This window comes from Octodon degus, unplaced genomic scaffold (assembly GCF_000260255.1).
Source record: "Octodon degus isolate 3935 unplaced genomic scaffold, OctDeg1.0 scaffold00005, whole genome shotgun sequence".
Taxonomy (NCBI): Eukaryota; Metazoa; Chordata; class Mammalia; order Rodentia; family Octodontidae; genus Octodon; species Octodon degus.
In genome coordinates, this window is record NW_004524581.1 from 12,850,943 (window position 1) to 12,864,190 (window position 13,248).

Here is a 13,248-nt window from a genome sequence, read left to right on the forward strand (position 1 = left end):
CCATTGTGCCTTAGACACTCACCAAATTGTAAGTAAAGTGTTTGATTGATTGTTCAATTCTCTTGGGGCAATCATCTGTACAGTTTGTGGGGGGCGGGGGGGGGACAGCTAGCAGGAATCAGGGAAGCAAGGACTAGGGTAACCAGCCTGAAAAATCAAGGGGAACAGGAATAGAGCAATCCTATGTATGACATCCTCAGGCTTCAGTCGTGTGTGTGTGTGTGTGTGTGTGTGTGTGTGTGTGTGTGTGAGATACCTCTTTATAGAGTGAGCCTCGGAGGAGCTGTTGAGGTAAATATTTCAGTGGATCTAAGGCTGGATTTCTGAAACTTATAGAAGTAGCTAATATGTATCTGGGTTATATGTGTATGCAGGAATTTCTACAGATATCGTTACTCTTCTAACTGGTTATAAACTGTATTTTTATTTAATCTAGTTTTTTAGTTACCTCTGTTACAAATGTAAGCCTGTTGTCACTGCCAATGATCAAGGGTAGGCCATATCTAGGGATGAATTTTTATAGAAGGACCCTACAAACTTTTCTTCTTAGTACAGGTAAGGAATGGGAGGTCAGGGCCAGTGACACAGCTTGATGCAGCTGCAGAGGTACAGGTGCTAGCATAGCAGCTCAAGCTTGCAGAGCAAATGACAGGGGCAGGTCTGTCCCTGAATTTCCAGGAATACTGGGTTTTAGTCCATTGGATCCCTGGAGGGGGCTTAGGCCCCTGGACAGGATTAATTTGTATCACTGGTGCAGGCTTCTAAACAGCAACAGGAAGCCGTTTGCTGTGCAGATCATGGAGTTTTGGCCAAAATAATTTTGTCCTAGGTGACCACAGCATATCTATCTTGTCAGACTTTATTCCTAACAAAGTTACTTCCATCCATAAACAGAGTGTACTCGGCAGATATCGTGGGGTCCATTTTGTAGAACAGTTCATCCAGTATAGCATGTAGCACCTGGATGGTTAGGTCTTGGCCTGAGGTCAGCTTGTCAGCTTTCTTGGTCAGAGGGACAGTGGCTGTTAGAGCACGGAGGAAAAGAGGGAGACAGCCCTTAGAGGCCACTGTCAATCCCAGGGACTGACAGTCTGACTAAGCACACAGAAGCCAGCAGCTCCAAGAAATTTATGGGGTTTCTTTCTTGTAACAAGTTTCTATCAGACATTATAGCAGAGCTTTCATGTACACAATGTATACAGAGGGTAGTCATGACTGGTGGCACTGGCAGCTTGGAGATCTTAAACTGGCTTTACAAGCAGGAGAGGTGTATGGATTGAGGAGGGGTTGCCTTGCAAAAACGCTCCACTACCCAGGGATGAGTCCTCTGTCCATACTTCTCGAAATGAGCATCTCAAAATTTCAGGGTTATGATTATTAAGCATTTCAGGCTGATGTAAGCACTATTCTTCCTACCTGGAAACAGAGTCAACATCAAGTCTAGGACAGTGGACCCAAGTGTGAAGGAGACTGGTCATACCCTAGGAAAGGTATAGGGCACTCAAGTATGTACAGGAATTTGCTTGATAGTGTCCATCAATCTCACAGGATCTGCTTTGGCAGAATTTCTTCCTCATGGGGGCTCCAGTGGGTGACTTCACTAACTTTAGACATGTTTATTGGCTTCTTGCCTCCCCCTCTTTGAGACCTGCCAGGATAGCAGTATCGTACTGATCTAAGGCTTCATGACTCTCTGTCACATTATAGTCCCTATTTGGACATGCTCAAAGGAGGACTATGTTCACCTACACATCAGGATCAACCACAGTGGTGGGGACTTTTGACTTTAACCAGGCTTGGGCCCCATCTAAAATACAGCAGCATTCTTCAGTATTAAACAGAGTTAGAAGGAGTTGCTCACAGTTGTCTTGTGTTGGCAGGCAGGTACACAGGTGTGGAGCCAAGGTGGGAGAGTTCTTAACCCCATAAGGCAATTGAGTCCAAGTAAATTATTCTGAGAGAGCAGGAGGTTGTGGTTCAAGAGACAGAACTGGCAGTGGTGGCATCACAACTGGCTGACAACTTGTGGTTGACGAAAGTGAGGAGGAGGCAGGTCAGACTTGGGGTCCTCAGGCAAAACAGGAGAAAGTTTTTCTGGCTTGGGCTGAATTTGAGAGCCTCTCAGCCAATGATGGTACCAGGGCAGAATTCTCATGAAGAATGGACTGTTGTTTTTGTTTTCTTTTTTTTTTTTTGAGATGGAGGAAGCAGTTTGGTTTCATTCTTAACTCCATAAAAGATTCTTCCTACAGTCAGGGACTGTGGGGTTTAATTTATTAGTTTCCATTTTGTCTCCCTATGGTGTATATTGTACTCAGGTAATAGTACCCTTGAAAGATGGGGCAAGAGACAAAGGGCAGGTTACCCTTAGAGAGAAACCATTAAGATGCCTGCCTAGCCAAGCCCCTCACAAGAACTTTGGCATGACTTAACTAAGGAGGATACAAGGCCTTCATTATACCCTATGTTGACTGCCATGGAACCATAAGTGAGGGCCCAATCAACCCCTGCAACTGGTGCACAGACAGAGCAGCCTATTGCTTAGACTGTCCAGTCCACTCACTAACATCTTCATTCAGCAGGCACTCAGAGGTTAAACATTCCAACCCCACTTCCCTTGAGGGTAGCCTTAACTAACAAGAGTTGATGAAGCTCTTCTGCACAAACTGAGCAGGACTGACAGACTCACTAACTGGGGTGTCCCCAGGGATCTTAGCAGAATCAGGCAGGCAGACAGACAGATAGACAAATTATATCCTCCTCTCTTTGGGGCCTGATGTGAGCCACTTGAGAAAGGAGCCAGGAATCTTTCTCCAGACCTCTGAGGAGACTTGAGAAATCTCAAGGACACGCCTTCCCATCGGGACCTAGAGATATCCTTGCTCCAAGAGGGCCATGACTGGTAACCAAAGAGGTTAGCACAGTCGGTTTCCTTCCCACCAATACACCACATACAATGGCAAGCAGAAACACCAAAATGACAGTCAGGATTTGGAGGCAGATATAGTTACACTGATGGGCACTGATTGGGATCAGTTACAGAATATCAGGCCCTAATCCCTGATGGACTAAGAGACAGGAGCAACTGGACCTACGCTTGATCTTAGCCAAAAGGCTGAAAAGCAATGAGCAACTGGATCTGGAACAGGAGATGTTAACTGGGCAACTAACAAATTGAAGTATACTGGCTGGGGTGGAGGCATCTTCTGCTACAGTTATATAGCCCAGGCTGGCCTCAAACTCACAGTGATTCTCTTGCCTAAGTTTCTCCAGTACTTGGATTACAAACCATGCCTGGCTCTAGAATATGAATTTTTTAACTCTAAGAAAGGTATGACTGTCTCAAGTTAGCAGGTTAAAACATAGTAATATCAAAAGTGTATTTTGTAGCACATTCCCTTGATATGCTATAATAAGAATAACAGTTCTATGACTTTCCTCCTCATAATCCATAACCCTAGTGTAATCATGACAAAAATCAGCCAAACATCAATACAGGGGCAACCTACCATTCAACACTATCAATGTGATCCAATCAAGAAAATTCTCAAAAACTGTCACAGATAAAAGGAGCATAAGGAAATATGACAAGTAAAGGTAAACATGGTAATCTGTGAGGAATCCTAAAACAGGAAAATATTAGATTAAAAACTAAGAAAATCATCCAGACATGGTAGCACACACCTGTACTCCCAGGATGCAGGAGGATGAAGCAGGATTGTTAAGTTTTTGAGGCCAGTATGAGCTATATATTAGTGAGTTCAAGGCCAGCCTAAACTATATAGAAAGATGCTATCTTGATCAATCAATCAATCTACTTATCAACATGAAAACTAAGGAAATCTGCCTGGCATGCCTGTAATCCCAGCTATTTAAGAAGAGCACATATTCAAAGCCAGGCCGAGCCACTTGGCAAGACCTGTGAAGGAAGGATGGAAGGAAAGGAGGGAGGGAAAAATAAAATAAAAAATAAAAATATCTACATATACTATAAACTTTGGTTTCAAAAAATGATACAATATGGGGCCAGGGAGATGGCTCAGTGGAATAAGCACTTCCCTGACAAGTGCAAGGGCCTGAGTTCAATCCCCAGTTCCGCCTAAAAAAAAAAAAAAAAAAAAAAAAAATACAATATACAGTATAATGCTTCAGGGATTTCTCCTTGCTAGGAAAACATTTAATGGTATAATACATGAATGCACAAGCTCTGGAGCCCCAGAAATGACAGAAACTTGTCTTATTTGTATATGTCTCAAGATACATATTTTAAAATTTCTTTGAAACAGACTACGTTCCCAAGTAAATAACAAATGTAATAGGTTCAACACATCTGTGGCAAATACAGCTGTCATTTCAAAAGCTAGACTATCATCTTACAAGCTGGAGATGATAGAGCACACCTGTAATTCTAGTGCTCAGAAGGCTGAAGCAAGAGAACTGCTATGAGTTCAAGGCCAGACTGGGCTACATAGTAAGTTCAAGGTCCGTTGATCTACCTAGAAAGACTGCCTCAAAAAATAATAATAGCTGTGCGTGGTAGCACATGCCCATAATCCCAGCATTTGGGAAGCTAAGGCAGGAGGATCACTGTTAGTTCAAGACCTGAATGCACTACATAATGAGAACCTGTCTCTAAATAAGTAAATTAATTAGGGGTCAGGAGATGGCTCAGTGGAATAAAGGCTTGCCTGGCAAGCACAAGGGCTTCAGTTCAATCACCGGTTCTGCCAAAGTAATTAACTATTAATAATAATAGACTGAACAACTAATTTGAAGACATTATGCAATATAGCAACCATTGCTGAATTCCTATTATTTTGTCGAGTAAAATTCTCTATCATTTCTATTTTTTTTATTATTTTTTATTCTCTTTAAAAACAAAAACAAATACATAAAATAATAGAAAAAGAATATTATCTCACAATAATTATTATTTTCAACTGTAACATGACTATAGTAAGGACTTGAAAACCATTGTTTCAACCTTTATGGGCACAGAAATACATATGGGTGTACATACAGTTTGTATTATGTGGCACTGGACATTGGAATAGAAAATAATAAACTGTCTCAATTGACAATATAAATACAACATATAGGAAGAAACAGAATTTAAAACAAAAGACTACCACCAAGAATGTAAACACAAATTTATGTCAATGTCTTATTTTGCCTGCTTCTAAATTATAAAAAGTATTATCAGTATATAAAGCCACATAAAAATCTTTATGTAGCTAGGCATGGTGATACATGCTTGTAATCCCAGTGCTTGGGAGGCAAAAGCAGGAAGATTACCATGAGTTTGAGGCCAGCCTGTGCTACACAGTGAGTTCAAAGCAAGCCTGAACTACATAGTGAGACCCTGTCTCAAAACAAAAAATAAACAAACAAAATATATAGGTCAATGGCTCAGTGGAACAAGCACTTCCCTGGCAAGCACAAGTGCCTGAGTTCAATACCCGGTTCCGCAAAAAAAAAAAAAAAAAAAAAAAAGAATGACATTGCATGTCTGTAATCCCAGTACTTGGGAACCTGAGAGTTCGAGGTTAACCTGGGCTACACAGTTCAAAGCCAGCAGCCTACACTAAACTACATAGCAGACCTTGTCTCCAAAAAATATATATGCATCATTGAGGAGAAAAAAAAAATCTAACGAACCTTATCTAACTGCATGAAACTGATACTAATTAGGGAAAATATTTATATTCTTTCTGCATGTTTCACAGCACAGTATCTTTTTCAATGTTTTCAAACGAAAAGTTGAAAACTAAGAGAATATATAACTTTTATTACATAGATAAGCTTGACAGGCAGGACTCCTATATTATAAAAGAGGAATCTTAGACACTATTACCCGTATAAGGTCAGTCTATAAAAAGGGCTAAACCCAGATTTCAGATCGCCTAATTCCCCAGTCCATTATTCTTTATACCAAATACACTGTCCTGTCTTCTCTCTTAGCAACCTATTTTTTCATTATATCTGAGGAGTCAAGCTAATATTTTACCAAAGTATAATATATACTATAATATATAAATAGCTTGCTAGCTATTTACTTTTATTCTAAAAAGCAGAAAAGAGAAGGTCATAACTTCAATGTTAGGCCAAGGGAAATGAACATAATGCTCTGGGCCTGACTGAGAGGTAGGACAGTCAAGATAGATGAAAGCTTTGAGAATCTGAGACCACTCTACGATGGCATGCAACAGCAAAAGACAAATCTAGGGTACATATTCACCTTAGGAGAATTTACTTATTTACTTTCTACCCACTCTTTTCAAGCCTACTGACCAGACACCAATCAAGAATCAGTATTGGAGAGCACAGAGGGAGGAGATGGAAGAATAATCAAAGCCTGGATGCCATTCCATGTGTAAGCTTAAGGCGGGAATATTATGAGACAAGAACTCTTACTTATGGAAGAGATTTTGCTTTCTATACTACAGAAAAACAACTAAGTTGATAACCTATCTTGTCTCAAACAAACACAGGAAACAACAGTAAGGGCTCTTCAGGTGAAAATTTGATAAACAAGTAGAAAGATCTGCATTCTCCTTTCAGCAGGCAAGTAACAGTATTGTTATTATTTCTATTATGATTATCACTTGATTATACAAAAAAGTTACTTTTGAGATTCAAAAATCTCAATTAAGAGACTTGCCTAAGTGATAAACTGACTTGCCTAAAAATCACATTGATAAAAGGCTACTGACCTCAAACATAATCTTTCAAGTACCATATTTAAAAGAATTATCAAAATATAATTCCGGCAACTAAGTCCAAGTCCCCTTACCTGTAGTGCACTGTTGAGGAAGCAGCTGTTTTGCCCAGGCTCATTGCTGAGGCCTTTGCTTGGGGCTATGGAAGTTGAGCTTCGAGGAGCAAACATCCCTTGAACAGTACCACGGCCTCCTGAAAAATAATTTCTTTTCCAAGACATTATTGTTCAGATTTAGCCTGAAAACACAAAGAAGGCTTTGTATCTTTTTGGCAGGGAATATTCATCTGCTGAAGTCCTCAAAGAAAGAGAATCCAAAACTCAGTGAGTTTATCTTGAAAGATTTTGAGTTTATAACCTTCCAAACAACATATAATCAGCACAAGAAATTCAGACACTCTCTTAGATCCAGCACTGTCCCTCACTTACTCCAGTCAGAATGTGACACAGCATAACACAGGATAGAGAAGTGCTCAAGTTCAGCTTCCTTCTGTTTTTCAAAATAACTCTCCAAAAGTCCTAGTGAAATGGATGGAATCCTCAACTCCAATAGCATCCACGATCAAGGTAAAACATGTTCTTCAGTGTTGTTCATAATGCGTCCTATGAAGTGAAGATTTTTCCAACTAGAAGAGGTAGACACATAAACAAGAATCCAGCTTAACCTTCTTTGCCTCTAATACCTTGTCCCATCATTCTCTGGAACTCAAGTTCCGAAGAGTTGACAGAAATCCCACAAAGGCAAGAAGTTTGCTTGGATTATCCAGGGTTACTGTTGTTGCTGCTGTTGCTGTCGATGGTCTTTCCTGCTTCTTTTTAATATGCCCCCAAACTCTTCTATTGTCTCAATCAGACCTTCAGAAAGTCTCTTCTCTTTTCTTCTGGAACCAGAATAGCCAGCTGTGCTGGAGAGCTTTAACAGAAAGGAAAAAAAAAAAAAAAAAAAATCAAAAGCTTGCGTCACTTAATGACTCTACTGGCTTTGCACTGTTCTGCCAAGATCAACGTTGCTTCACCTCTCACTATAAACTTGAGACCTTGGCAAACAATGCCAAAAAGAAAAGAAAAATCCTAACAACAAAAATGAGAAACATTCAAATTTTTTAAAAAGGTGCGAGGAGCTTTACTTTCATGGAAAACCTCTGATAATTTTCTTAAGAAAGTTGATGTGGATATAAAAGCCAAATATAAGCTTTTCCCAGAATCAGGCTAACAAAAGTCACAACAAAATAAGAAAGAAGTCACCAAGTCCCCAAACACCAAATCTAGGAATTCCATTTATTTTGGATGCTGTGAGTAAACCACTTTTTAAAGGCGTTAACCACGGGTATGGTCATGAAGGATCTGCTTCTAGGTGAAAGGGATAAGGTAGCAGTGTTGACTATTCTGAGCAAAGCTGTCCCATCTGATAGAAACATTTGTAGTGAATAAAGGCCATATCCAAAACACTCAGTCCAAGAGAACTGTATTTCTTTGCCCTTGTTTGTCTTTTGCCAGAGCATCAGATAATTTAGGTTACAAATCATTTAACCCTCAGATTATATTAGAGGCTGAAAGCAGAGACCATCCATTGACCAACATGAGCAACACCAAAGCAACTACTTTCTTGGAAAGGAAATCATCTAATATCTAGTTTTTAAGATGTCCTATAAACTGCCATATCCACTTAAGGAAAAATTAAGAATGTGAAGTGTTAAATATCTAACAGTTAACACTTCTGCCTTCCCACCATATGCACCACTTAAAAAAACTGTTTTGACATCTTAATCATGCTCTGGGAGAGTACCAGCCAGTGGAAAAATTGAGGCATAGGAATACTAAATGGTTCCACAAGACTGTTCTTTCTCTTCTCTCAATTCCCACATTATAATAATCTTCATAAACTATATGTCACAATTAAAGTATTTGATTATACACGGTACAGTCATATTATTCACTGTTTTTATTGCTTTCCGTTTATTTTGCATCGTGTCAGTCATATATACTGAAATGATTATGAAACAAAATAATGAGTAATGTTAGCCATGTGCTAAATACTTACACTCTACTTAATCTTCATAATAGCCCCATCAAGTAGATAATAATAGTTCAATTTTGCACAAGAATAAAGTTTAAAGACATTAACTTGCCCAATGCAAAGCAAAGTGGCAGAGCTAGAATTGTTCAGCTATTACACTGTCATTTACTTATGTATTTTATTACAGTATTCCAAGAGTTCTTATCACAGGGCTTGTCATAAGGAGGCAGTAAGTAAACACTGCCCGATGATTAACACAACACCAAGCATGAACCCACATATCCCACACAGACTACAGACCCTTACCTCTGGACACACACCCTCATACACACCCACTCAAGGCTACTAAGCAACTTCCAACAGGCTGCGCAGCATTCCTTTAGGTCAACTGCTACAAAGGAATGACAAGTAACAAGGCTCCAATTTGCTCACAGCCAAAAGGACTTGGCAGGCAGGTAGGGTTTCCAGTATCCACATTAGGAGCTTGCTGAAACTCAGCCCACCCTATAACAACACATCCAAGTACAGGGTGCAAAGGAAAAGACAGCAACAGAAAAGGGAGTCTGAGGCTCTGAGCGAAGCAGTCATTATACAGGACAAGACAACAAGTTCTTATACTTGCTCTAAGTGTGTTACAAAGGAGAGGAAAGGGCCAGGGCTGAGCTCAGCAGCATGGCACCTTTCTGGCAAGCACAAGGTGCTAAATTCGACTCCTGGTACCAAAAAAAAAGAGAGAGCCAAAAAGATCATATGCAAGAGAGGCTTTGAAGGGCCAAGGGCATAGAGCTCAGCCGCGAGGCACCTACCTGGCAAATGGTCCTGAGTTCAATTCCCAATACAAAAAAAAAAAAAAGAAGAAGCAGTAAAAATGGTCCAGGAGGGCTGGGGAGATGGTTCAGTGGAATAAGTGCTTCCCTGGCAAGTGCAAGGGCCTGAGTTCAAACCCCGATTCTGCCCCCCCCAAAAAAAAGGTCCAGGAAAGGTTTTTTGATGACAAAAACCTTTCACTTAAAATTAAATGTTTACAATCCCAGCTACTAGGGAGGTTGTGGAAGAGGGATTGCAAGTTCAAGGCCAACCTGGACAATTTAGAAAAAACTGTCTCAAAAATAAAATAAAAAGGACTAGAGACATTCTCAGTAGTAAAGCCCTTACCTAACTTGTACAATGCCTTGCTTTTAATTCCCAGTTCTAAAGGGGGGTATTGCTGTAGCCCGAGCACCAATAGTATAGGGCTCTCCAGTCTCACTCACTGAAGGTATACAAGGAAGTAGAGTTCCATGTCAATATCACTCTATTTTTATTTATTTTATTTTTTTTTTTTTTTTTTTTTTTTTTTTTTTGCAGAGCTGGGGATTGAACTCAGGCCCTTGCGCTTGTCAGGGAAGTGCTTATTCCACTGAGCCATCTCCCTGGCCCCAAAAATGTTGCTTGCTTTCTTTCTTTTTTATTTTTTTTATTTTTTTTTTAAATTTTTTTTTCAATATCACTCTAACAACTTGTTTTAAAAATAAAAAATCTTTAGACAACACAGAATTAATGTAGGATAAAAGATGACCATGCTGAACCTGTCATTCCAACATATGGGAGGTTAAGGCAGGAGGACCGTAAGTTTGAGACCAGCTTGGGCTACATAGTGAATTCAAGGTCAGCCTAGACTATGTTGCAAGACCCTGACTCAAAGAATATATCTTCAACTTACTCTGAAACACTCCTAAGTACAAATATATAAAAAGACACATGATAAAGCAAAGATAGTAAAATGCTTATAAGTAAACCTTGCTAAAAAATATATGAGAATTCTTTGTACTTCGTATTTCTTGCAATTCTCTGTAAGATTTAAATTGGTTTTGTAAGCTAAAAGGGAACTTACCTCTCTAAAACATTTAAAATTACTCAAAAATTATGCATTATTATTCAACTCAGAAAACATGCTAAAACCTTAAATTGGTAGATAATAACTATGCTAGGTATTATTGGCAACCTCAAACTTGTGGGGGAACAAAGATAGAAAAAGTATAAGGGGCTGGTGAGATGGCTCAGTGGAATAAGCGCTTCCCTGGCAAGCACAAGGCCCTGAGTTCAATCCCCGGTTCTGGAAAAAAAAAAAAAAAAAGATAGAAAAAGTATAGTTATGAGGATAAAATAAAATGGAATACAGCTTCAACACTATCTCCATGAAAAGGGGAGCTCAGAGCCTCATGCGGTAGTGTATGCCTAAACTTCAGCTGCTGTGCAGGAGGAAGAAGAGGAGGCGAAGGAGGAGGAGGAGGAGGAGGAGGAAGAGGAGGACCCCAGGAATTCAAGACCATCTTAGGTAACACAACACCCAGTCTCCAAAAACAGGCAAAGCTGAAAGCACAGTACAATATCAATTTGGTATAGGGAGCAAATGATTCAGAGTAATATAATACAAGATGACCAGGGCTAGACTTGAAAACAAAAGACAAGCATTCGACTTCTACTTTTTTACTTCTTTATATAATCCCAATTGCTTGGAGCAGTGTTGTGAACTTTGCTTTTTGGGTCTGTAAAGCAGGAATAGTACCTGATTCACAGAGTGGCTGAGATACAGTGAATAAAATGAAAGTTCCAGCAATCTTAAAACTAAAAATACATGATGAATTTATTGAAAAAGTGAATTTCAATGCCTAAAAGTAGAAAAATAAGTTTTATTTTGGGTATGTTCATCTCCCTAGTTTATGCCCCAATTAAGTCCCATCTGAAATGCTACAATAGGTCAGTCTTTCTGGCCACCTGTATCTTAGCATATAATATAAGGAAAGTGTTCAAAGTTAGTATTTAGTTTATATCTTCAATTACTTATTTGTGTGCATTTTGTACAAAATAGGCAAGAACCTGAATTATTTTTTAACTGTTAAACTATGTCAGCTGTCAGCCACAATTTTTTTTTTCTTTTAATCTTTTTGAGACAGGGTTTCACTATGCAGTTCACAAGCCCTTGAACTCAAAGCACTCTTCCTGCCTCAGCCTCCCAAGTGCTAGGATTACAAGTATATGCCACCACACCCCATGCAGCTAAAACATTTTTGATAGGATGATTCCCATCTTCCCAGACCCCAAGAAAGGGAAAAATACCTAACCTGACCACTCCTGTTCAACATCACATTGAAGGTTTTAGCCAGTATAATACAGTAAGAAAAAGAAATGACAAGCACATCAACTATAAAGGAAGAGATAAAACTGTCTTTATTCACAGACCACATTATTTGTTTGTTTGGCACCAGGAATCAAAAACCCAGAGTCTTATGCTTGCCAGGCAGGCCCTGTGCTGCTAAACTACATCCCTGTTCCTTCACAAACAACACTGTTGTGTTTATTCTACATTTGAAAGTCTCAGATATTGTACCAAAAAAAGGTCTGAGAGCTAATAAATGAATTCAAGTACAGTGAAAAATACAAGTCTAATATTTTTTAAAGTCAGTGCTGGGGAGATATCTCAGCTGAATAAGCTCATGCCTGGCAAGCGCAAGGGCCTGAGTTCAATCCCTGGCTCTGCAAAAAAAAAAAAAAAAAAAAGTCAACTGTTTTTCTGTATATCAGTAATGAGTACTGGTAATCAAAGGTTTTTCACATTTAACGTGTAAAAATAGCTGGGTATGGCAGTACATGCCTGTAATCCCAGCACTCAGGAAGTTGAGGCAAGACAATTACCATGAGTTTAAAGCTAGCCTGGGATACCTGCTAAGTTCAAGACCAGACTAAACTACATAGTGAGTCCATGTCTCAAAAAACACTGGTTTCTGACATCTGCAAAGATGGCAGAGTGCTGAACAGCAGAGAAACAGCTTCTCTGAGATTGGGAGTCTAGAATATAGCAACATGAGGAAGAGAAGAAGGGAAGTGGGTTCCCAAGACCCAGCAAGCATCTGAAGCAAGAACTGAAGCCCACAGGGGACTGAAGAGAGAGACCTCACCTCAGAAGAAAGATGTAGCAACAGGTGTTTTTACCCTGAGTCCTGGCTTATGTGTGGGAGGGATGGTTCCAGGCTATAGATACATAATGACTAGTGAAGACCACAGAGCAGTGGACACAGTGGTCTGCGGGGGCTGGTGAGTTATCTGGGCTCAGACATCCCCTAGCAGAGGGCAACTGGCCAGTAGCTATCTTGGAAAGGAATCAACTGAACTTAGAACTCAAACAGCTATGGGTTGACTTCATCTAGCAGCTTCCACTGTCAGGGTGAGGCAGAACAGAGTTTGCACCAGCAGGAGACACTCCGAGTGCTGCAGGCTGAACAAATCTGTTTGCTGCCTTACAGCCAGAAACCAGTCTGAACTTTAGTGGAACTAAAAGTATAGGCTTGCTGGGATTATCCACTAGTTTACCAGAAATCTACAGCTAGCTTGCTGGGGATTAATCAGCATGGATCTGGGCTATGTCTGCCAACTTTGACCATGAGCAAAAACAAGAGACATGCCTTGAAGTGGACTTTTTTTCTTATATCCTTTTTTTTTTTCTTTTTCTTTAAACATTTATTTATTTATTTAT

At 39.7% G+C, this 13,248-nt stretch overlaps 1 protein-coding gene across 5 annotated transcripts in view; it reads right to left on the reverse strand.

Moving 5' to 3' along the window:
• Positions 1-13,248, reverse strand: part of Usp54 (ubiquitin specific peptidase 54) — a 147,642-nt gene that overhangs the window by 55,531 nt on the left and 78,863 nt on the right. For all 5 annotated transcript variants that reach the window (XM_023718699.1, XM_023718695.1, XM_023718700.1 and 2 more), the window contains exon 2: positions 6,794-7,631. In XM_023718699.1, the coding sequence (XP_023574467.1) occupies positions 6,794-6,940 (147 nt within the window). In that variant the 5' untranslated portion in view covers positions 6,941-7,631. The remainder of the gene's footprint in view (positions 1-6,793; positions 7,632-13,248) is intronic.